Raw genomic sequence first — 26,106 nt, 5'->3', positions numbered from 1 at the left:
GATCTGTATCTCAACTCCATTTACCCGCCTAGGTTTTCCCTTACCGTTAGACTGTGGACTAATTCAGGCCCATTGCTCATTGTTAAATCTAAGATGGCCTGACCTCTTGTTGATTCAAGAACATATTGTTCCAGAAAACTGTCTCAAATACACTCAAGAAATTCACTGCCTTAGGGACTCGAGCTGATCTGCTTCTCCCAGTCTGTGATAGTTGAAGTCTCATTATAACCACTCTGTGTTTGTAACAAATTCTGATCTCTGTATTTATGCACCCTGTTACTTTATCACTGCTGTAAATAACTCCCACTAAAGTCTTTCATCTTTTTCTGTTCCTCAGTTCTACCCAGAGAGTTTCTACTGTCTGCTTACCCTTGTATCCTCTCTTTCTAATGCTGTAATAGCGTCTTTTATTAAGATGCTACAATGTGAAGTGATACATTTTGACAGGAAGAATGGAGGAGAGGTAATATAAACCAGAGGGCACAACTCTAAAAGGGGTACAGGAACAGAGAGATCTGGGGGTATATGTGCACAAATCTTTGAAAGTGGCAGGACAGTTTGAGAAAGTGGTTAAAAAAGCATATGGGATCCTGGGTTTTATAAATAGAGGCATGGAGTACAAAAGCAAGGAAGTCATGATGAACCTTTATAAAACACTGGTTCGGCCACAACTGGAGTATGTGTGTGCGGGAGTGTGTGCGCACAAGGTGGGCACGTGTGTGGTGTGTGCGCACGAGGTGGGCACGTGTGTGTGCGTGAGGTGTGCGTCTCCGTGTGAGAGGTGTGCACGAGGTGTGTGCGTGAGGTGTGTGCGAGGTATGCACATGCGCGTTGGGTGATCACAGTATTGAGCTTGCCCCTGATGCCCCGGCCTCTAAGGCTCACACAGGCTCTCAGCAGAGAGGCAGCGCCTTCGAAGGGAAGGAATGGAGAAAGAGAAAGGGAGCGGAGGAAATAGCGATGGAGGACACAGAGAGGCGAAGAGCTGCAAGGGTGGGACGGTGTGGACATTGAGAGACTGGTGCCTGCGGGCTGCCCATTGTGCCTACATTTTATGTTGTGCATTCGCCATGGCCTGTTTGATCTCCTCCACAGCCTCCTCGGTCTCCTGTGAGTTCAGGATGAGCGACAGGTTCTGCTCCTCCAGTTCGGTGTAGATTTCCAATAGCTGTTTGGGATTGGTGAAGTAAAGTTCCGGCTCCTGCAGAACACCAAACACAGTCACACTGGGAAAGGAAAATCACTGGGGGTCTGTCATCAAATACAGCGCCAGGAAAACATTGCAGAACACATCTCTCTCTCTCTCTCTCTCTCTCTCTGTCTTGCATGAACCCATACCCCAGTGAGAGTCAGTGCCCGTGGGACGTTCCCCCAGTGAGAGTCAGTGCCCGTGGGACGTTCCCCCAGTGAGAGTCAGTGCCCGTGGGACTGTTCCCCCAGTGAGAGTCAGTGCCCGTGGGACTGTTCCCCCAGTGAGAGTCAGTGCCCGTGGGACTGTTCCCCCAGTGAGAGTCAGTGCCCGTGGGACTGTTCCCCCAGTGAGAGTCAGTGCCCGTGGGACTGTTCCCCCAGTGAGAGTCAGTGCCCGTGGGACTGTTCCCCCAGTGAGAGTCAGTGCCCGTGGGACTGTTCCCCCAGTGAGAGTCAGTGCCCGTGGGACTGTTCCCCCAGTGAGAGTCAGTGCCCGTGGGACTGTTCCCCCAGTGAGAGTCAGTGCCCGTGGGACTGTTCCCCCAGTGAGAGTCAGTGCCCGTGGGACTGTTCCCCCAGTGAGAGTCAGTGCCCGTGGGACTGTCCCCCCAGTGAGAGTCAGTGCCCGTGGGACTGTCCCCCAGTGAGAGTCAGTGCCCGTGGGACTGTCCCCCAGTGAGAGTCAGTGTCTGTGGGACTGTCCCCCAGTGAGAGTCAGTGCCCGATTTCCACCCCCACCCCCTGCCCCAACCCCTCCCTAGTCCAGGGGCACTACTGCTGTCCAGTAGGACAGATGGAACCTGGGATTTCCCCCCCACCCCACCCCGGTCTGTAGGGCTCAGTATCACAGTGCTCAGTTCACCTGCCCACTGAGCTGTTGAAATTTATGAGACTGGGCTCTCCCGCTTCGTGCAGTAAATGCACCAAATGCTTGTGTTACTGAGCCACACAAACCAGGAAATTGCCAGGTTGGATTCCTGGACTGTGTTTCATTCTGGGCGATTTGGTGGGGTGGAGAAAGAGGGGCCTGGTGGACTTGGAGGTCAAGGAGCTCTCCAATTAGTATCGGGGATGAGAGACTTCATTTATGTGGAGAGACTGGAGAAGCTGGGGTTGTTTTCCTTAGAACAGAGAAAGTTAAAGGGATTTTGATAGAGTAAATAAAGAGAAACTGTTTCCACTGGCAGAGGGTCGGTAACCAGAGGACACAGATTTAAGATAATTGGTAAAAGAACCAGAGGGGAGATGAGAATTTTTTTACGCAGCGAGTTGTTCTGATCTGGAATGTGCTGCCTGAAAGGGCGGTGGAAGCAGATTCAATAATAACTTTCAAAAGGGAATTGGATAAATACTTGAAAAGGAAAAATTTGAGGGCTACGGGGCAAGAGCAGGGGGAGTGGGACTAATTGGATAGCTCTTTCAAAGAGCAGGCACGGGCACGATGGGCCGAATGGCCTCCGTCTGTGCTGTACGATTCTAAGATATGGCCTCAGAGCTCTCGGTTAGAGAGCAACAAAAAAAAAATCAGCCAGAGTTTCTGCCGCCAATCGAGAACTAGCGACCCACTGCTGGAAAGGGTAACTGCCGGGCAAGGACCGCGATGCCCCGAGGGAGGAACAGCCCATCGCCTCTCGTGGGCACGAGGAACGGACATTCGGGCCAGTCTGAGGAGGAGGAGGAGGAGGAGGAGGGTCAGCCGGACTCTAGCGGAGCCGTTCTGCCGAGCCACTGCCTTTGGGAGAAAAGGGATACACGTTCAGGTCAGGGCGTTATGACGAGCTGGTAAAGAGCCTCTTAAAAAGCAGCGAGAACCGTAGCTGCTACAAACCTCATCGCTGTCGGAAAATTCTGTGTCCGATTCCTTTGTCCCGACGGTCACAGCAGCGCTCCTTCCAAGGAAGTAGAAAAGAAAGGGTTAACAGAGAAACAACAGCAGGCTAAGAAATCGCATCACCATTAACATCCCTCGCCCCCCCGCCATTGAACCACCCCGGCCTCACTGTCACAGAGAACACGTCACGCAGCTGAGTTAAACTCGTTTAATGCTTGTGGTGGCCGTGGACAGCACTCTCGCCTCTGAGTCGGAAGGTCGTGGGTTCGAGTCCCACTCCAGAGACTTGAGCACATAATCCAGGCTGACACTCCCAGTGCCAATACTGAGGGAGTGCTGCACGGTCGGAGGTGCCGTCTTTCAGATGAGGCAATAAACCAAGGCCCCGTCTGCCCCCTCAGGTGGATAAAAGATTCACGGCCACCAATTCAAAGAAAAGCATAGGTTAAGTACGGAGTAAAGCTCCCTCTACACTTTCCCATCAAACACTCCCAGGGCAGGTACAGCACGGGTTAGATACAGAGTAAAGCTCCCTCTACACTGTCCCATCAAACACTCCCAGGGCAGGTACAGCACGTGTTAGATACAGAGTAAAGCTCCCTCTACACTGTCCCATCAAACACTCCCAGGGCAGGTACAGCACGGGTTAGATACAGAGTAAAGCTCCCTCTACACTGTCCCATCAAACACTCCCAGGGCAGGTACAGCACGGGTTAGACACAGAGTAAAGCTCCCTCTACACTGTCCCATCAAACACTCCCAGGGCAGGTACAGCACGGGTTAGATGCAGAGTAAAGCTCCCTCCACTTTATTAAAAACAGAAAATGCTGGAAAAGCTCAGCAGGTCAGGCAGCATCTGTGGAGAAAGAACAGAGTTAATGTTTCAGGTCAATGACCTTTCGTCAGAACTGGAAGAAGTTAAAGATTAAACAGTTTTTAGGCACAGTTACTGGACTAGTAATCCATGATGTGGAAATGCCGGTGATGGACTGGGGTGGACAAATGTAAGGAGCCTTACAACACCAGGTTATAGTCCAACAGTTTTATTTGAAATCACAAGCTTTCGGAGGCTTTCTCCTTCGTCAGGTGAGTGTGGGATTCCATAAAGGTACAGCATATATAGTCAGAGAACAATGCCTGGTGATTACAGATAATCTATCCAACTGCCCGTTACCAAGGCAATCAAAGGAGTTGAATGGTGTTCAGACAGAGAAACATTACATACAAGACTACCGAATACACAAACGGTCAGAACACAAAGACAGAGAGAGAGAGAGACACCCCCGAAAGGCAGAGAAAGAGAGAGAATGACCAGTTGTATTAAAAACAGATAACATTTGTTCGCTGGTGGGGTTACATGTAGTGTGACATGAACCCAAGATCCCGGTTGAGGCCGTCCACCTGGGTGCGGAACTTGGCTATCAATTTCTGCTCGACGATTTTGCGTTGTCGTGTGTCTCGAAGGCCGCCTTGGAGAACGCTGCGACAACGGATGAACGGACACCGCGCAACAATCGCCAGACAGGAGGGTTCCCTCCCAGTCGGGGAACACTTCAGCAGTCAAGGACATTCAGCCTCCGATCTTCGGGTAAGCGTTCTCCAAGGCAGCCTTCGAGACACACGACAACGCAAAATCGTCGAGCAGAAATTGATAGCCAAGTTCCGCACCCACGAGGACGGCCTCAACCGGGATCTTGGGTTCATGTCATGCTACACATAACCCCACCAGCGAACAAATGTTATCTGTTTTTAATATAACGGGTCATTCTCTCTCTTTCTCTGCCTTTCGGGTGTCTTTCTCTCTCTCTGTGTCTTTGTGTTGTGACCGTTTGTATATTCAGTAGTCTTGTATGTAATGTTTCTCTGTCTGAACACCATTCAACTTCTTTGATTGCCTTGATAACGGGCAGTTGGAAAGATTATCTGTAATCACCAGGCATTGTTCTCTGACTATATATGCTGTACCTTTATGGAATCCCACACTCACCTGACGAAGGAGGAAGCCTCCGAAAGCTTGTGATTTCAAATAAAGCTGTTGGACTATAACCTGGTATTGTAAGACTCCTTACATTAGTAATCCGGAGACATGAGTTCAAATCTCGTCACGGCAGCTGAGGAATTTAAATTCAGTTAATTAAAAATAAAAATCCAGAATAAAAAGTTAGTATCAGTAATGGTAGCCATGAAACTACCAGAATGTCATAAACACCCATCTGGTTCACTAATGTCTTTAGGGAAGGAAACCGGTCTGGCCTATATGTGACTCCAGTCCCCACAGCAATGTGGTTGATTCTTAACTGCCCTCTAAAGTGGCCTAGCAAGCCCTTCAATTGTACAATCCCGCTACAAAAAATCATAAGAATAAAACTGGAAGGACCACTAGGCATTGGATGCGGCAAAGGTTTTTTTTTATTCGTTCATGGGATGTGGGCGTCGCTGGTGAGGCCGGCATTTATTGCCCATCCCTAATTGCCCTTCGAACCAAGATGAGGAGAAATTTCTTCACTCAGAGGGTGGTGAACCTGTGGAATTCTCTACCACAGAAGGCAGTGGAGGCCAATTCATTAGATCATTAGATGTATTCAAGAAGGAGATAGATATATTTCTTAATGCTAAAGGGATCAAGGGATATGGGAAAAAAGCAGGAACAGGGTACTGAGTTAGACGATCAGCCATGATCATTTTGAATGGCGGAGCAGGCTCGAAGGGCCGAATGGCCTACTCTCGCTCCTATTTTCTATGTTTCTATGTTAAAGGAGGTACAGGAACAGAGAGATCTGGGGGAAGTATGTACACAAATCGCTGAAGGTGGCAGGACAAGCTGAGAGGGTTGTTAAAGCATATGGGATCCTGGGCTTTATTAATAGAGGCATAGAGTACAAAAGTAAGGAAGTTATGCTAAACCTTTATGAAACACTGGTTAGGCCTCAGCTGGAGTATTGTGTCCAATTCTGGGCACCGCACTTTAGGAAGGATGTCAAGGCCTTGGAGAGGGTGCAGAGGAGATTTACTAGAATGGTACCAGGGATGAGGGACTTGTTACGTGGAGAGACTGGAGAAGCTGGGATTGTTCTCAGAGCAGAGAAGGTTCAGAGGAGATTTGATCGAGGTGTTCAAAATCATGAAGGGTTTTGATAGAGTAAATAAGGAGAAACTGTTTCCAGTGGCAGGAGGGTCGGTGACCAGATTTAAGGCGATTGGCAAAAGGACCAGAAGCAAAATGAGGAAACACATTTTTTACGCAGCGAGTTGTTCTGATCTGGAATGCGCTGCCTGAAAGGGCGGTGGAAGCAGATTCAATAATAACTTTCAAAAGGGAACTGGATAAATACTTGAAGGACAAAAACTTACAGGGCTGTGGGGAAAGAACAGGAGAGTGGGAATAATTGGGTAGCTCTTTCAACGAGCCGGCACAGGCACGATGGGCCGAATGGCCTGCTTCTGTCCTGTCACCTGCTATGATACTAGGGGCAGGGAGAAGGGGCGACGTTAGAGGTGGAAGTAGGCGGTTCTTTGTGATGGAGAGGACATGAGGTCAGAAGCTCAGCTTGGGGTCGAATAGGATGTCTCAGCCCGAGAGGAGGAGAAATGGAGCTGGTGGCAAGGATGGGGAGTTTGTGTTGAGGGCTGAAGATGATGGCTTTGGCCTTCCTAATGTTTCGGTGGAGGAAGTTAAGGCTTATCCAAGACTTGGTAGTTGGACAAGCAATCTCTGATATCCTCACTCTGTTGAAACTGAGACCAGGCTCACCGTTTCCATCTTCCTGGCAATATAAACTAAAGGGCACAATTCTAAAAGGGGTACAGGGACAGAGGGATCTGTGCACAAATCATTGAAGGTGGCAGGGCAGGTTGAGAAAGTGGATTAAAAAAGGATGACTGGATCCTGGGCTTTACAAATAGAGGCATAGAGTACAAAAGTATGGAAGTCATGATGAACCTTTATAAAACACTGGCTCGGCCACATCTGGAGTATTGTGCCCAGTTCTGGGTGCCGCACTTTAGGAAAGATGTGAAGGCCTTAGAGAGGGTGCAGAAGAGATTTACTAGAATGATTCCAGGGATGAGAGACCTTAGTTACGTGGATAGACTGGAGAAGCTGGGATTGTTCTCCTTGGATCAGAGATGGTTGCGAGGAGATTTGGTGGAGGTATTCAAAATCATGAAGGGTCCAGACAGAGTAGAGAGAGAGAATTTTTTTTTTATTCGTTCATGGGATGCGGGCGTCGCTGGCGAGGCCAGCATTTATTGCCCATTCCTAATTGCCCTTGAGAAGGTGGTGGTGAGCCGCCTTCTTGAACCACTGCAGTCCGTGTGGTGAAGGTTCTCGCACAGTGCTGTTAGGAAGGGAGTTCCAGGATTTTCACCCAGCGACGATGAAGGAACGGCGATATATTTCCAAGTCGGGTTGGTGTGTGACTTGGAGGGGAACGTGCAGGTGGTGTTGTTCCCATGTACCTGCTGCTCTTGTCCTTATAGGTGGTAGAGGTCGCGGGTTTGGGAGGTGCTGTTGAAGAAGCCTTGGCGAGTTGCTGCGGTGCATCCTGTGGATGGTACACACTGCAGCAACTGTGCGCCGGTGGTGAAGGGAGTGAATGTTTAGGGTGGTGGATGGGGTGCCAATCAAGCGGGCTGCTTTGTCCTGGATGGTGTCGAGCTTCTTGAGTGTTGTTGGAGCTGCACTCATCCAGGCAAGTGGAGAGTATTCCATCACACTACTGGCTGTTCACCCTCCCGCTCCAGAATGCCCTGCAGCCGCTCCATGACATCCTTGACCCTAGCACCAGGGAGGCAACATACCATCCTGGAGTCACGTTTGCGGCCACAGAAACATCCATCTGTTTCCCTTACAAGCCCAGTCGACCCTGCAAAGTCCTACTCACTAACATCTGGGGACTTGTGCCAAAATCGGGAGAGCTGTCCTACAGACTAGTCAAGCAACAGCCTGACATAGTCATACTCACAGAATCATACAGGGAACACTACAGGTGTCCCTGACGACCATGTGTGCAGGAAGTGTGTCCAGCTGCAGCTACTGGCTAACCGCATTTCGGAGCTGGAGCTGCGGGTGGATTCACTGTGGAGCATCCGCGATGCTGAGATTATCGTGGATGGCACGTTCAGTGAGGTGGTCACACCACAGGTAAAGATTACGCAGGCAGAAAGGAAATGGGTGACCGCCAGGCAGAGTAAAAGGACTAGGCAGGTAGAGCAGGAGTCCCCTGGGGCCATCTCCCTCTCAAACATATACCGCTTTGGATACTGTTGGGGGAGATGACGTATGAGGGGAAAGCAGCAAGAGCAAAGTTCGTAGCACCACGGGAGGAATAAGAGTGGCAGGGCTATATTGATACGGGATTCAATTGTAAGGGGAACAGATAGGCCGCAAACGTGACTCCAGGATGGTATGTTGCCTCCCTGGTGCTAGAGTCAAGGATGACACGGAGCGGCTGCAGGGCATTCTGGAGGCGGAGGGTGAACAGCTAGTATTCGTGGTCCATATCGGTACCAACGACATAGGTAAAAAAAAGGGATTACTACCAGTGCCATGTGCTAGTGAATATAGGAACAGGAGAATAGACCAGATGAATGCGTGGCTGCAGGGATGGTGAAGGAGGGAGGGATTTAGATTCCTGGGACATTGGGACCGGTTCTGGGGAAGGTGGGACCTATACAAGCGGGACGGGTTACACCTGAGCAGGACCGGGACCGATGTCCTCGCGGGGGTGTTTGCTAGTGCTGTTGGGGAAGGTTTAAACTAGAATGGCAGGGGGATGGGAACCTGAGCAGGGAGACAGAGGAGGGGGAAACAATGATAGAAACAAAAGACAAAAAGGTAAGAAGCAATAGTGGAAGGCAGAGAAGACAAGGGTGAAAAACAAATAGGGCCATAGTGCAAAATAAAACTATGACTAGCAATCTTAAAAAGACAAGTCTAAAGGCATTGTGCCTTAATGCACGGGGCATTCGCAATAAGGTAGATGAATTAACAGCGCAGATTGATATTAACGGTTATGATATAGTTGCGATTACGGAGACATGGCTGCAGGGTGACCAAGGATGGGAACTGAACATCCAGGGGTATTCAATATTTAGGAAGGACAGGCAAAAAGGGAAAGGAGGTGGGATAGCGTTGTCAGTAAAGGAGGAAATCAATGCAATAGTGAGGAAGGATATTGGCTCGGAAAATCACGATGTGGAATCTGTATGGGTGGAGCTAAGAAACATCAAGGGGCAGAAAACGATGGTGGGGGTTGTCTATAGGCCCCCAAACAGTAGTGGAGATGTAGGGGAGGGCATTAAACAGGAAATTAGAGATGCATGCAAGAAGGTACAACTATAATCATGGGTGAGTTTAATCTACATATAGATTGGTCAAACCAAATTAGCAATAATACTGTGGGGGAGGAATTCCTGGAGTGTGTACATGATGGTTTTCTAGACCAATACGTTGAGGAACCAACTAGAGAACAGGTGATCCTAGACCGGGTATTGTGCAATGAGAAAGGATTAATTAACAATTTTGTTGTGCGGGGTCCCTTAGGGAAGAGCGACCATAACATGATAGAATTCCTCATTAAGATGGAGAGTGAAGTAGTTGAATCCGAAACTAGGGTCCTGAATCTAAATAAAGGAAATTACAAAAGTTTGAGGTTCGAGTTGGCTATGATAGATTGGGGAACTTTACTAAAAGGGATGACGGTGGATAGGCAATGGCTAATATTTAAAGAACGTGTGCAGGAATTACAACAATTATTCATTCCTGTCTGGCACAAAAATAAAACAGGAAAGGTGGCTCAACCGTGGCTTACAAAAGAAATTAGGGATAGTATTAGATCCAAAGAGGAGACACTTAAAATTGCCAGAAAATGCGGCAAGCCTGAGGATTGGGAGCAGTTCAGAATTCAGCAAAGGAGGACAAAGAGATTGATTAAGAGGGGAAAAATAGAGCATGAGAGTAAACTTGCAGGGAACATAAAAACGGACTGTAAAAGCTTCTATAAATATGTCAAGAGAAAAAGATTAGTGAAGACAAATGTAGGTCCCTAACAGTCAGAAATGGGGAACAAGGAAATGGCAGAACAATTAAACACATACTTTGGTTCTGTCTTCACAAAAGAGGACACAAATAACCTGCCAGAAATGTTAGGGAACCAAGGGTCTAGTGAGAGGGTGGAACTGAAGGAAACCAGTATTTGTAAAAAAATAGTGTAGGGAAATTAATGGGGCTAAAGGCTGACAAACCCCCAGGGCCTGATAATCTACATCCCAGAGTACTAAAGGAAGTGGCCCTGGAAATAGTGGATGCATTGGTGAACATCTTCCAAAATTCTATAGACTCTGGAACAGTTCCTACAGATTGGAGGGTGGCAAATGTAACCCCACTATTTAAAAAAGGAGGGAGAGAAAAAACAGGGAATTACAGACCAGTTAGCCTAACATCAGTAATGGGGAAAATGCTAGGATCTATTATAAAATATGTGATAACAGAACACTTGGAGGGCATTAACGGGATTGGACAAAGTCAGCATGGGTTTATGAAAGGGAAATCATGCTGAACAAATCTACTGGAGTTTTTTGAGGATGTAACTAGTAGAATAGATAGGGGAGAACCAGTGGATGTGGTGTATTTGGATTTTCAGAAGGCTTTTGATAAGGTTCCACACAAGAGGTTAGTGTGCAAAATTAAAGCACATGGGATTGGGGGGAATATACTGGCATGGATTGAGAATTGGCTGACAGACAGGAAACAGAGAGTAGGAATAAACGGGTCTTTTTCCAGGTGGCAGGCAGTGACTAGTGGGGTACCGCAGGGATCAGTGCTTGGGCCCCAGCTATTCACAATATATATCAATGATTTGGATGAGGAAACTAAATGTAACATTTCCAAGTTTGTGGACGACACAAAGCTGGGGTGGAATGTGAGCTGTGAGGAGGATGCAAAGAGGCTCCAATGTGTTTTGGACAAGTTGGGTGAGTGGGCAAGAACATGGCAGGTGCAGTATAACGTGGATAAATGTGAGGTTATCCACTTTGGTTGTAAAAACAGAAAGACAGATTATTATCTGAATGGTGATAGATTGGGAAAAGGGGAGGTGCAACGAGACCTGGGTGTCCTTGTACACCAGTCGCTGAAAGCGAGCATTCAGGTGCAGCAAGCAGTTAGGAAGGCGAATGGTATGTTGGCCTTCATTGCAAGAGGATTTGAGTACAGGAGCAGGGATATCTTACTGCAGTTATACAGAGCCTTGGTGAGACCACATCTGGAGTATTGTGTGCAGTTTTGGTCTCCTTATCTGAGGAAGGATGTCCTTGACATGGAGTGCAACAAAGGTTTACCAGACTGATTCCTGGATGGCAGGACTGACGTATGAGGAGAGATTGGGTCGACTAGGCCTATATTCGCTAGAGTTTAAAAGAATGAAAGGTGATCTCATCGAAACATATAAAATTCTAACAGGACTAGACAGACTAGATGCAGGGAGGATGTTCCCGATGGCTGGGGAGTCCAGAACCAGGGGTCACAGTCTCAGGATACGGGGTATGCCATTTAGAACCGAGATGAGGAGAAATTTCTTCACTCAGAGGGTGGTGAACCTGTGGAATTCTCTACCACAGAAGGCAGTGGAGGCCAAGTCATTAGATGTATTCAAGAAGGAGATAGATATATTTCTTAATGCTGAAGGGATCAAGGGATATGGGGAAAAAGCAGGAACAGGGTACTGAGTTAGACGATCAGCCAAGATCATTTTGAATGTCGGAGCAGGCCTAAAGGGCCTAATGGCCTGATCTTGCTCCTATTTTCTATGTTTCTATACCTTTCAGCCAACGTCCCAAGATCTTCCATCACCATCCCTGGGTATGTCCTGTCCCACTGGCAGGACAGATCCACCAGAGGTGGCGGCACAGTGGTATACAGTCAGGAGGGAGTGGCCCTGGGAGTCCTCAACATTGACTCCACACCCATGAAATCTCATGGAATCAGGTCAAACATGGGCAAGGAAACCTCCTGCTGATTACCACCTCCTGCCCTCCCTCAGCTGATGAATCAGTCCTTCTCCATGTTGAGCACCACTTGGAGGAAGCACTGAGGGTAGCAAGGGCACAGAATGTACTCTGGGTGGGGGACTTCAATGTCCATCACCAAGGGTGGCTCGGTAGCACCACTACTGACCGAGCTGGCTGAGTCCTGAAGGACATAGCTGCCAGACTGGCCCTGCGGCAGGTGGTGAGCGAACCAACACGAGGGAAAAACCTACTTGACCTCATCCTCACCAATCTATCTGTCGCAGATGCATCTGTCCATGACAGTATTGGTAGGAGTGTCCACCGCACAGTCCTTGTGGAGACGAAGTCCCGTCTTCACACTGAGGACACCATCCAACGTGTTGTGTGGCACTACCACCGTGCTAAATGGGATAGATTCAGAACAGATCTAGCAGCTCAAAACTGGGCATCCATGAGGCGCTGTGGGCCATCAGCAGCAGCAGAATTGTATTCCAGTGCAATCTGTAACCTCATGGCCCGGCATATCCCTCACTCTACCATTACCAACAAGCCAGGGGATCAACCCTGGTTCAATGAGGAGTGTAGAAGAGCATGCCAGGAGCAGCACCAGGCGTACCTAAAAATGGAGGCCAAGTCATTAGATGTATTCAAGAAGGAGTCAGATATATTTCTTAGTGTTAAAGAGATCAAGGGATATGGGGAAAAAGCGGGAACAGGGTACTGAGTTAGATGATCAGCCATGTTCATTTTGAATGGCGAAGCAGGCTCGAAGGGCTGAATGGCTACTCTTGCTCCTATTTTCTATGTTTCTATGTGCCAACCTGGTGAAACTACAACACAGGACTACATGCATGCTAAACAGTGGAAGCAACATGCTATCGGCAGAGCTAAGCCATTCCACAACCAACGGATCAGATCAAAAGTCTGCAGTCCTGCCACATCCAGTCGTGAATGGTGGTGGACAATTAAACAACCAACGGGAGGAGGAGGCTCCATGAACATCCCCATCCTCAATGATGGCAGAGTCCAGCACGTGAGTGCAAAAGACAACGCTGAAGCATTTGCAACCGTCTTCAGCCAGAAGTGCCGAGTAGATGATCCATCTCAGCCTCCTCCCGATATCCCCACCATCACGGAAGCCAGTCTTCAGCCAATTCGATTCACTCCACGTGATATCGAGAAACGGCTGAGTGCACTGGATACAGCAAAGACTGTGGGCCCTGACGATATCCCGGCTGTAGTGCTGAAGACTTGTGCTCCAGAACTAGCTGCGCCTCTAGCCAAGCTGTTCCAGTACAGCTACAACACTGGCATCTACCCAACAACGTGGAAAATTGCCCAGGTATGTCCTGTCCACAAAAAGCAGGACAAATCCAATCTGGCCAATCACTGCCCCATCAGTCTGCTCTCAATCATCAGCAAAGTGACGGAAGGTGTCGTCGACAGTGCTATCAAGCGGCACTTACTCACCAATAACCTGCTCACCGATGCTCAGTTTGGGTTCTGCCAGGACCACTCGACTCCAGAACTCATTACAGCCTTGGTCCAAACATGGACAAAAGAGCTGAATTCCAGGAGGTGAGGTGAGAGTGGCTGCCCTTGACATCAAGTCAGCATTTGACCGAGTGTGGCACCAAGGAGCCCTAGTAAAACTGAAGTCAATGGGAATTGGGGAAAACTCTCCAGTGGCTGGAGTCATACCTAGCACAAAGGAAGATGGGAGTGGTTGTTGGAGGCCAATCATCTCAGCCCCAGGACATCACTGCAGGTGTTCCTCAGGGCAGTGTCCTAGGCCCAACCATCTTCAGTTGCTTCATCAATGACCTTCCCTCCATCATAAGGTCAGAAGTGGAGACATTCGCTGATGATTGCACAGTGTTCAGTTCCATTCGCAACCCCTCAGATAATGAAGCAGTCCGTGCCTGCATGCAGCAAGACCTGGACAACATCCAGGCTTGGGCTTATTAAGTGGCAAGTAACATTCACGCCAGACAAGTGCCAGGCAATGACCATCTCCAACAAGAGAGAGTCTGACCACCTCCCCATGACATTCAACGGCATTACCATCGCCGTATCCCCCACCATCATCATCCTGGGGGTCACCATTGACCAGAAACCTAACTGGACCAGGCATATAAATACTGTGGCTACAAGAGCAGGTCAAAGGCTGGGTATTCTGCAGCGAGTGACTCACCTCCTGACTCCCCAAAGCCTTTCCATCATCTACAAGGCACAAGTCAGGAGTGTGATGGAATACTCTCCACTTGCCTGGATGAGTGCAGCTCCAACAACACTCAAGAAGCTCGACACCATCCAGGACAAAGCAGCCCGCTTGATTGGCACCCCATCCACCACCCTAAACATTCACTCCCTTCACCACTGGCACACCGTGGCTGCAGTGTGTACCATCCACAGGATGCACTGCAGCAACTCGCCAAGGCTTCTTCAACAGCACCTCCCAAACCCGTGACCTCTACCACCTAGAAGGACAAGGGCAGCAGGCACATGGGAAAAACACCACCTGCACGTTCCCCTCCAAGTCACACACTATCCCGACTTGGAAATATATCGGCCGTTCCTTCATCATCACTGGGTGAAAATCCTGGAAGTCCCTTCCTAACAGCACTGTGGGAGAACCTTCACCACACGGACTGCAGCAGTTCAAGAAGGCGGCTCACCACCACCTTCTCAAGGGCAATTAGGGATGGGCAATAAATGCCGGCCTCGCCAGCGACGCCCACATCCCATGAATAAATAAAAAGAAAAGTACAGTATCAATGTACCAGATAAAGAGGTGAGGGAGGGAACCTGAGTCGGACTGAAACAAGGAATGTTCCATGTAGCCCACAAAGAGGCAGGCATAGCTGGGCACCACACGGGTTCCCATAGCGACACCTTTTATTTGGAGGAAGTGAGTGGAGTGAAAGGAGAAGTTGTTCAATGTAAGAAACGATGGGTCTCCCAGGGCAATCGTGGATCTTGGGAAGGAGCAAACACGAGGAGGGAGACAGAAAGTAACGATGGTAAAAGAGACAAACGGAAATCCCGTCGGAGGGAAGAGCAGAACTTCTTCAAGGCGGGGCATTCCTGGGTGAGAAGAGGCCATGAATTAAACACTGAATCAAAAGCAAAATACTGTAGATGCCGGAAAACTAAAATAAAAACAGAAAATGCTGGAAATACTCAGCAAGTGAGGCAGCATCTGTGGAGAAAGAAACAGAGTTAACGTTTCAGGTCAAAGACCTTTCATCAGAACTGGAAGAAGTTGGAGATTAAACAGTTTTTAAGCAAGTACAGCAGCAATGTACCGGGAAAAGAGTCTACATTGTCCCATCAATGTGCCACCTATTGCATTTTCACACCAGTGAGAGGAGCTTTACAACCTCCAAACAGAAAAGGTCTCTTCCCATCATTCTGATTTCAACCTGGATGAAAGGCTGGTCCTTAACTACACTGACTGACCCACTCAGTCCCACACTGACCCACTCAGTCCCACACTGACCCACTCAGTCCCACACTGACCCACTGAGTCCCACACTGACCCACTGACCCACTCAGTCCCACACTGACCCACTGAGTCCCACACTGACCCACTGACCCACTCAGTCCCACTCAGTCCCACACTGACCCACTCAGTCCCACACTGACCCACTCAGTCCCACTCAGTCCCACACTGACCCACTCAGTCCCACACTGACCCACTGACCCACTCAGTCCCACACTGACCCACTCAGTCCCACACTGACCCACTCAGTCCCACACTGACCCACTGACCCACTCAGTCCCACACTGACCCACTCAGTCCCACACTGACCCACTCAGTCCCACACTGACCCACTCAGTCCCACTCAGTCCCACACTGACCCACTCAGTCCCACACTGACCCACTCAGTCCCACACTGACCCACTGAGTCCCACACTGACCCACTGAGTCCCACACTGACCCACTGAGTCCCACACTGACCCACTCAGTCCCACACTGACCCACTCAGTCCCACACTGACCCACTGAGTCCCACACTGACCCACTCAGTCCCACACTGACCCACTGAGTCCCACACTGACACACTGACCCACTCAGTCCCACACTGACCCACTCAGTCCCACACTGACCCACTCAGTCCCACACTGACCCACTGAGTCCCACACTGACACACTGACCCACTCAGTCCCACACTGACCCACTGACCCACTCAGTCCCACACTGACCCACTCAGTCCCACACTGACCCACTGACCCACTCAGTCCCACACTGACCCACTGACCCACTCAGTCCCACACTGACCACTCAGTCCCACACTGACCCACTCAGTCCCACACTGACCCACTCAGTCCCACTCAGTCCCACACTGACCCACTCAGTCCCACACTGACCCACTCAGTCCCACACTGACCCACTCAGTCCCACACTGACACACTGACCCACTCAGTCCCACACTGACCCACTCAGTCCCACACTGACCCACACTGACCCACACTGACCCACTCAGTCCCACACTGACCCACTCAGTCCCACACTGACCCACTCAGTCCCACACTGACCCACACTGACCCACTCAGTCCCACACTGACCCACTCAGTCCCACACTGACACACTGACCCACTCAGTCCCACACTGACCCACTGACCCACTCAGTCCCACACTGACCCACTCAGTCCCACACTGACCCACTGACCCACTCAGTCCCACACTGACCCACTCAGTCCCACACTGACCCAGGTGCCACACTGGCCCATTGCCCCACACTGACCCATTGCCCCACACTGACCCAGTCCCACACGGGCCCATTGCCCCACACTGACCCAGGTCCCACTGTACAACGACCAGTGAATGTGCAGTTGCTGCCTGTGGGACCCACATTTCAGGGTCTCCAAGAGAGACAGAGAGACGGAAATAATCGATAAATCTGTAATCATCAAATGTCAATATTGTGCCCAAATCCAAAGCATCTATATATATATATATATACACACACACCAGTGGACCCAGCACTGACCCCTGGGGTACCCCACTTCCAATCTGAGCAACACCCATTAACCCTTAGTTTCCTATCCATTAACTATGCAATTCTATGCTTTGCTGTTAAATTTCCTCTTGTAACATATGGCTGAATTTATGGAGCAAACTTGCCGCCTTGTCTCACTCCCTGTGCCGGGGGTATCAGTGCTGTTGGCTCAAATCCTGCATTTACCTTCTCCTGTCGGCCATGGACTTCAAGCCTAGCTTTGTTGATCGTATTTCTGGGATAGACTGGACAATACCCTTGCTGCCCAATCCTGGATGAGAGGAGAAACAATTCTTAAACGAATTTGAAACTCTTTTAATGGAATCATACGGCACAGAAAGCCATTCCGCGCATCGCGTATATGTACACACAAAAACAAAATTCTCCTTTTCTCTCGCCAGGACGTGGTTTCACAGGCAGCCCTCTGGTGCCCGAGCTATATGACCATTTCCTGCTATTTGACTGTGGAGGCCAGCACAGCTGGCTATCCAGTCCAGCAGGTGTCACTGGATAATCAACAGGGGCAGGACACCTGGCTAAAAAAATTCTCCCTTCCTAGCTCAGGGCGCCATCCGTCTGCTCATTCCGTTAAACTTTCTATGTCCTTCTGAAATCTTTTAGCAGTCAAGTAACATATGGGTGTAGTGGTTCTGTTACTAATCTAGTAATCTAGAGGAACATGAATTTAAATCCCACCACAGCAGTTTGAGAATTTGAATTCAGTTTTAATAAAAAGCTGGGATCAGTAAAAGTGACCGTGAAGCTGTCGGATTGTCGTAAAAACCCAACTGGTTCATTAATGTCCTTTAGGGAAGGAAACCTGCCGTCCTTACCCGGTCTGGGCCTATATGTGACTCCAGTCCCACACCAACATGGTTGGCTCTTAACTGCCCTTTGAAGTGACCCCTCAGTTGTATCAAACCCGCTACCAGCGGTTCAAGAAGAAGGCCCAACACCACCTTCACAGGGCAACTCGGGGACGGGCAATAAATGCCGGCCTTGCCAGTGATGCCCACATCCTGAGAATGAATTCATAAAATAGAATCATACATTCTGCCTGTGCCGGCTCTTTGAAAGAGCCATCCAATTAGTCCCAATCCCCCGCTCTTTCCCCGACAAATTGTTTTCCTTTTCAAGTATTTATCCAATTCCCCTTTTGAAAGTTATTATTGAATCTGCTTCAGGCAGCGAATTCCAGATCAGAACAACTCGCTGAGTAAATAAACATTTCTCCTCATCTCCCTTCGGCTCTTTTGCCAATTCCCTCTCTTTCTTTTACGTTATCTATCCAATCAGCTAATTAACGCTTATGATTGGCAATTTTTGATACTCACGTCTTAACACAGGCAGAGATGATTTAACACCAACTTCTGCAGTTTTTTCCTTTGGGGCGATTTTTGCCTGTTTTGTTTCCTGTTTCTTCATCTCCTTCCTGTCCCTCCATTCCTTGGGGGACAGTTTGAGCAGAAAGTCCCTGTACAGCCGGTAATCCTTCAGGGTCTCTTCAAACTTGACAATGTCACTGTTGGATTAAGCAAGGACAAAGAGAGAGAGAAGTTAAAGCTTTTATATTGGGGCCCCTCCCTCCCCGCGCTCCCTCCATCCACCCTTCCCCCTTCCTCCCCCCTCCCTCCAACCTCCTCCCCAACTCCCCCTCCCTCCCTCACCTCTCCCCCTCCCCTCCCCCTCCCTCACCTCTCCCCCTCCCTCCCTCCCTCACCTCTTCCCCTCCCTCACCTCTCCCCCTCCCCCCTCCCTCCCTCCCTCCCTCACCTCTCCCCCTCCCTCCCTCCCTCACCTCTCCCCCTCCCTCCCTCCCTCACCTCTCCCCCTCCCTCCCTCACCTCTCCCCCTCCCTCCCTCCCACCCCCTTCCCCACTCCTCTCTGTTCTTTCCCCACAGCCCTGCAAATTTTTACCCTTCAAGTATTTATCCAATTCCCTTTTGAAAGTTATTATTGAATCTGCTTCCACCGCCCTTTCAGGCAGTGCATTCCAGATCATAACAACCCGCAGAGTAAAAAAACATTGTCCTCATCTCCCCTCTGGTTCTTTTGCCAATTATCTTAAATCTGTGTCCTCTGATTACCGACCCTCCTGCCAGTAGAAACAGTTTCTCCCTATTTATTCTATCAAAACCCTTCATAAGAACATAAGAAATAGGAGCAGGAGTAGGCCAATCGGCCCCTCGAGCCTGCTCTGCCATTCAATAAGATCATGGCTGATCTGATCCTAACCACAAATCTAAATTCATGTCCAATTTCCTGCCCACTCCCCGTAACCCCTAATTCCCTTTACTTCTAGGAAACTGTCTATTTCTGTTTTAAATTTATTTAATGATGTAGCTTCCACAGCTTCCTGGGGCAGCAAATTCCACAGACCTACTACCCTCTGAGTGAAGAAGTTTCTCCTCATCTCAGTTTTGAAAGAGCATCCCCTTATTCTAAGATTATGCCCCCTTGTTCTAGTTTCACCCATCCTTGGGAACATCCTTACCGCATCCACCCGATCAAGCCCCTTCACAATCTTATATGTTTCAATAAGATCGCCTCTCATTCTTCTGAACTCCAATGAGTAGAGTCCCAATCTACTCAACCTCTCCTCAGATGTCCGCCCCCTCATCCCCGGGATTAACCGAGCGAACCTTCTTTGTACTGCCTCGAGAGCAAGTATGTCTTTTCTTAAGTATGGAGACCAAAACTGTATGCAGTATTCCAGGTGCGGTCTCACCAATACCTTATATAACTGCAGCAATACCTCCCTGTTTTTATATTCTATCCCCCGAGCAATAAAAGCCAACATTCCGTTGGCCTTCTTGATCACCTGCCGCACCTGCATACTAACCTTTTGATTTTCTTGCACTAGGACCCCCAGATCCCTTTGTACTGCAGTACTTTCCAGTTTCTCGCCATTAAGATAATAACTTGCTCTCCGATTTTTCCTGCCAAAGTGCATAACCTCACATTTTCCAATATTGTATTGCATCTGCCAAATCTCCGCCCACTCACCCAGCCTGTCTATATCCCCTTGTAGGTTTTTTATGTCCTCCTCACTCTCTACTTTCCCTCCCATCTTTGTATCATCTGCAAACTTTGATATGTTACACTCGGTCCCCTCCTCCAAATCGTTAATATAGATTGTAAAGAGTTGGGGACCCAGCACCGACCCCTGCGGAACACCACTGGCTACTGGTTGCCAGTCCGAGAATGTACCATTTATCCCAACTCTCTGCTTCCTGTTAGATAACCAATCCTCCACCCATGCCAGAATATTACCCCCAATCCAGTGATTCTTTATCTTGAGCAATAATCTTTTATGTGGCACCTTGTCGAATGCCTATTCTCACTTTTTTACTGTCATCATCTGAGTTGTCACTTTCTTCATTTCTGCAACTTTTTCCAGCTTCAGTTTTGTTTCTCGTTCAGCTCTGTGAACAGAAATACAGTCAACTTAAAACCACAGACGCCAGGAACTTACAAAGCAGCAGAGAGGGATCAGTCACATTTCTGGGAGTATATTACAGACTGTTCTTCCCCATGGTGGACCAGAGATACAGTAATCCAGAGAACTTGAGGGCAGTTTGAGAATTTGATCGCAGTTTTAAAAAAAATCTAGCAATGAAAAATCCGCTATCAGTAAAAGTGACCGTGAAGCTGTCGGATTGTCATAAAAACCTAACTAGTTCATTAATGTCCCTTTAGGGAAGGAAACCTGCCGTCCTGGGCCTATATGTGACTCCAGTCCCCACACCAATGTAGTTGACTCTTAACTGCCCTCTGAAGTGGCCCCTCAGTTGTACCAAAAAAACTACCACCAATGGTTCAAGAAGAAGGTGGCCCACCATCACCTTCTCAGGGCAACTAGGGATGGGCAATAAATGCCGGCCTTGCCACATCGCAAGAATTAATTTTTTTAAAACTCTAACACGGGGAATAATGGGAGTCAGTCCTGAGTAAATCGCTCCAGGAGTCAGAAGGTAGATTGAAAGGAATAGGACTCGGATCACGAACATCAACAGCAACTTGCATTGAGATAGCGTCTTTAACGTAATAAAACGTCCCAAGGTGCTTCACAGCAGCATAAATCAGACAAAATTTGACTCTGAGCCAGGTAAGCAGATATTAGGACAGGTGACCAAAAGCTTGGTCAAAGAGGTAGGTTTTAAGGAGCATCTTAAAGAAGGAGAGAGAGGTGGAGAGGCGGAGAGATTTAGGGAGGGAATTCCAGAGCTTCGGGCCTAGGCAGCTGAAGGCACGGCCGCCAATGGTGGAGCGATTAAAATCAGGGATGCGTAAGAGACCAGAACTGGAGGAGCGCAGAGATCTCGGAGGGTTGTAGGGCTGGAGGAGGTTACAGAGATAGGGAGGGGCGAGGTCACGGAGGGATTTGAACACAAGGATGAGAATTTTAAAAATCGAGGTGTTCCCGGACCGGGAGCCGATGTAGGTCAGCGAGCACAGGGGAGTGATGGGAGAATGGGACTTGGTGCGAGTTAGGATACGGGGCAGCAGAGTTTTGGATGAGCTGAGGTTTACGGAGGGTGGGAGGCCGGCCAGGAGATCATTGGAATAGTCGAGTCTGGAGTTAACAAAGGCATGGATGAGGGTTTCAGGAGCGGATGAGCTGAGGCAGGGGCAGAGCAAAACACGCTAGACAAAAGAAGAACAGCCAGATTAGGGAGGTAAATTGACGGCTAGGGATGTGGTGAAGGGCAGAAGGGCTCCGACCTCCAAGGCATTGGGACCAGTTCTGGAGAGAGGGAGAGAGAGAGTTGGTAGCTTGAAAGAGATTGATAGATTTTTGTGGGCCAAGGAATATTGAGGGTTATGGAACCAAGGTGGGTAGATGGAGTTAAGATACAGATCAGCCATGATCTAGTTGAATGGCGGAACAGGCTCGAGGGGCTGAATGGCCTCCTCCTGCTCCTAATTTTCCTAAGAGAAGGTCAGCTCTTGGTAATAAAAAGGGAGAAAAGCCGAAAGAGGTTACACGGGGACAAAATGGAAAGAGAAAAATAAAGGAGAGATTGCTAAAATAAATGGATCCAAGCTAAAAGGTCTGTATATACATCCCAGAGTAAAGGAAACAACACAGGGGAACGAGAGCCAGGGTTTAAAATTTAAAAAATCAGGACACAACAAAGTTAACTGAAACCTGGCTACAGCTGGGTCAGGATCGGCAATTAAATATTCTGGGTATAAACCTTTCAGGAAGGAAGGAAGGAGAGGTGGAGTATTAATTAGAGACAATAGGATCTGGCTCCATCCCGTTTTACGTTCTTTGAATTTAGTCACTAGCCATAAGGAGCTTAAATTTAAAAAAAATCTAGCTACAGTCAGAATCTTGTCCCAGGCCTAACTCGGTACAAATTACATAGAATTACATATAGTCTACAGCACAGAAACAGGCCATTTGGCCCAACTGGTCCTTGCCTGTGTTTATGCTCCACACGAGCCTCCTCCCTCCCTACTTCATCTCATCCTATTAGCATATCCTTCTATTCCTTTCTCCCTCATGTGTTTATCCAGCTTCCCCTTAAATCCATCTACACTATTCACCTCAACCACTCCTTGTGGGAGTGAGTTCCACATTCTCACCACTCTCTGGGTAAAGAAGTTTCTCCTGAATTCCCTATTGGATTTACTAGTGACTATCTTATATTTATGGCCCCCTAGTTCAGGTCTCCCCCACAAGTGGAAACATCTTCTCTTCATCTACCCTATCAAACACTTTCATAATCTTAAAGACTTCTATCGGGTCGACCTTCAGCCTTCTCTTTTCTAGAGAAAACAGCCCCAGCCTGTTCAGTCTATCCTGATAGGTACAACTTCTCAGTTTTGGTATCATCCTAATAAACCTTTTTGCACCTACTCACACGTTGCATTGGTTAGCAGTGCAAAGTTGTACACAGGAGCCAAACAGACTGTGATTTGTTCGGTGATGCTATTTTAGAATGTGATTGACAGTCATTCAAATCTAGTGTCTCCTCATCTCCCCTCTGGTTCTTTTGCCATTTACCTCAAATCTGTGTCCTCTGGTTACCGAACCTCCTGCCACTGGAAACAGTTTCTCCTTATTTACTCTATCAAAACCGTTCATGATTTTGAACACCTCGATTAAATCTCCCGTCAACCTTCTCTGCTCTAAGGAGAACAATCCCAGCTTCTCTACGAACATACAAAATTGACAGGCAGGAAAAGACCAGCTGGACCATTGACCCTGCCCCACACCATGATGGCTGGAGCATCGTGACTAAACACTTCCTCCCTCCCTCCCACCTCCCCCCAAGCCCGCAGCCGTGTAATCTCCTGGGAGAGGCAAAAACACAGAGAAAAGCCCAGGGTTAATAAGGGAAAAAATACTCTGGAAAATTCCTCTCCGTCCCCCTCAGGTGATGGAAACCAGTCCAGGAGATCACATGGACCAAGTGTTATCTGTAAAGACACTGACCTTCTCTATGATGCGATCTCTGCCCCAGTCAGGAACCGATCCAGCTCCCTCTTGAAGGCAGAGAGTCGGCACCCACCACACCAGCCGGCAACACATTCCAGAGACTCACTGCTCTCTGGGAAAAGAGGAACCGCCCAATATCCAGTCTATTCCCACTCTTCCATAGTTTAAACCCGTGTCCCCGGTCCTTCCCAACCTGTTAAACCGGGATGATCTATCAATAGGGAGACTATCCAGCCCTTTAATTATTTTATAGACCTCCGTCAGGTCACCTCTAAATCTACACTGCTCTACAGTAAATAGGCCAAAGTCCTTGAGCCTATCCGAGTAGCTGAGGTTCTTTAAGCGAAGAATCATTCTGTAGCTCTCCTCTGGACCTTTTCCAAGGCCACGATATCACCCACCACATGGGGGAGACCCAAACCGGGCCCAGTACTCTAGATGTGGTCTGACCAGCGACCTGTATGGTGTTAAAATGGTGTCCTTTGATTGATACTAAATGGTTCCATTAATACAACCCAATACCCTGTTGGCTTTAGCTACAGTTTCTCTACATTGGTCATCAACCTTTAGCCTCCGTCAGGGAACAAAAAAAACGGTTCTGTTTTTACATTTTCATGGCTTCCACGGAATTCTTGTCGTTCTCTTTCAGGAACTCGTCGAACATGGCCGCGTCCTCCTCCAGGAACTGCTCGGCTCTCTCCAGCTTCATCTCCTCCGCTGCCGCCACTTCATCTAGTTTCCGCATCTCGTCCTTCTTCATGGTCAGCGAGTACTGGAGACAAAAACAACAAACGTCCAAGAGGCATTAGGAACAGGAGGAGGCCATTCAGCCCCTTGAGCCTGTTCTCACCCATTCAATTCGATCATGGCTGATCTGTATCTTAACTCCATTTACCCGCCTTGGTTCCATATCCCTTAATCCCCTTACCCAACAAAAATCGATCAATCTCAGTGTTGACATTTTCAATTGACCCCCAGCCTCAACAGCTTTTTGGGGGAGAGAGTTCCAGATTCCCACTCCCCTTTGTGTGAAGAAGTGCTTCCTGACATCACCCCTGAACGGCCTAGCTCTAATTTTAAGGTTATGCCCCCTTGTTCTGGACTCCCCCCACCAGCGGAAATAGTTTCTCTCTATCTACCCTAGCGAATCCTTTGATCATCTTAAACACCTCGATTAGATCACCCCTTAATCTTCTATACTCGAGGGAATACAAGCCCAGTCTATGCAACCTGGCCTTTTTGATGAGTGTCAGCCCTGGCTCAGTGGGTAGCATTCCCACCTCTGAGTGTCAGAAGATGGTGGGTCCAAACTCCCACTCCAGAGACTCGAACCCCAAAATCCAGGGAGTGCTGCACTTTGGAGGTGACATCTTTTAGATGAGACGTTAAACTGAGGCCCCGTCTGCCCTCTCAGGTGGATGAGAAAGATCCCACAGTACTATTTCAAAAAGGAACAGGGGAGTTCACCCCGGTGTCTTGGAGCCAATATTTATCCCTCAACCAACATCACTAATATCAGTTTATTTGTTTGTGGGATCTTGCTGTGCACAACTTGGCTTCCGCCTTTCCTACATTACGACAGTGACTACACTTCGAAAAAGTACTTCGTTGGCTGTGAACCATTTTGGGATGTCTTGAGGTTGTGAAAGGCGCGATAGAAATGCAAGTCTTTTCATTTTGGTCAGTCCTTCTACAGCAAGTCAAAAGGGGTTCCAGTCACTCCTCTGTGTTTCCTTCACCACAGGACACCACCAACATTGGAAAGAGGAGGAAAGGTAAATAAAATAAGCAGTGATTACATCATACCAAGCTTGGGTTTTAAAAGCCCGTCGATTGAAAGTGGGAGGACTGAGGGAGGAGAGGAGTTCCACTGCCTTGAGTCTTGGGACAGAATGAGTTGGGATTGAAACTGTTTCAAGCGGCAGGAGGTCGGCAACCAGAGGACACAGAATTAAGATAATCGGCAAAAGAACCAGAGAGGAGTTGTTATGATCCGGAATGCGCTGCCTGAAAGGGCGACGGAAACAGATTCAATAGTAACTTTCAAAAGGGAATTGGATAAATACTTGAAAAAAGGGAGAAAATGTGCAGGGCTCTGGGGAAACAGCAGGAGGGAGTGGGACTAATCGGACAGCTCCATCAGAGAGCCGGCACAGGCACGATGGGCCGAATGGCCTCCCTCTGTGCTGTATGAATCCATGAGCTGGAATGGTGCGACAAGTCTTGATTTCAACCCAGTGGGGCTGCAGGGAGTGGAGAGACATTGTAGGGTGAGGGTGAGGGTGTTTGGAGATTGCGCAGCACTGAGCAACGCTGGGTCGATTAAATAGATTGCGACAAGAGAGAGGTCGGAAGCAAGAGATGGAAGAGGACCAACTGGTACACAAAGGCAAGGGGGTCAAGGGAGAACAAGGAGAAGAAAACAAAATAAACTGGCAGAACAGAGACAGAACGGGAAAACTTTGAGTGAAATAAATATTATTATTTTCTGTAATAATTACCTGAAGGATGAACATCTCTCTTTTCTTGTTGATGTAATCATTCAAGGTTTCCTTTTCAACATGGCGATCTGAAATGAATCAAAATTATAAACTGATTGACAGACAGAAGGTGGCCAA

General features: G+C 48.5%; 1 protein-coding gene and 1 long non-coding RNA gene across 3 annotated transcripts in view; one reads left to right on the top strand and one right to left on the bottom strand.

Moving 5' to 3' along the window:
* cfap100 (cilia and flagella associated protein 100) overlaps positions 1 to 26,106 on the bottom strand; it is a 48,484-nt gene that overhangs the window by 8,355 nt on the left and 14,023 nt on the right. For both annotated transcript variants that reach the window (XM_067998353.1, XM_067998354.1), the window contains exons 6-12: positions 25,990 to 26,057; positions 24,097 to 24,260; positions 20,382 to 20,462; positions 18,371 to 18,558; positions 17,223 to 17,307; positions 3,020 to 3,080; positions 1,050 to 1,201 (exon numbers count right to left, since the gene is read on the bottom strand). In XM_067998353.1, coding sequence (XP_067854454.1) covers positions 1,050 to 1,201; positions 3,020 to 3,080; positions 17,223 to 17,307; positions 18,371 to 18,558; positions 20,382 to 20,462; positions 24,097 to 24,260; positions 25,990 to 26,057 — 799 coding nt within the window. The remainder of the gene's footprint in view (positions 1 to 1,049; positions 1,202 to 3,019; positions 3,081 to 17,222; positions 17,308 to 18,370; positions 18,559 to 20,381; positions 20,463 to 24,096; positions 24,261 to 25,989; positions 26,058 to 26,106) is intronic.
* On the top strand, positions 473 to 26,106 carry LOC137333974 (uncharacterized). Its single transcript, XR_010966022.1, has 2 exons — positions 473 to 2,951; positions 24,138 to 26,106. It is a non-coding gene; the product is annotated as an uncharacterized lncRNA (long non-coding RNA).

The sequence above is a fragment of the Heptranchias perlo genome, chromosome 17 (assembly GCF_035084215.1).
Source record: "Heptranchias perlo isolate sHepPer1 chromosome 17, sHepPer1.hap1, whole genome shotgun sequence".
NCBI lineage: Eukaryota > Metazoa > Chordata > Chondrichthyes > Hexanchiformes > Hexanchidae > Heptranchias > Heptranchias perlo.
This window is presented reverse-complemented; position numbering and strand designations above follow the sequence as displayed.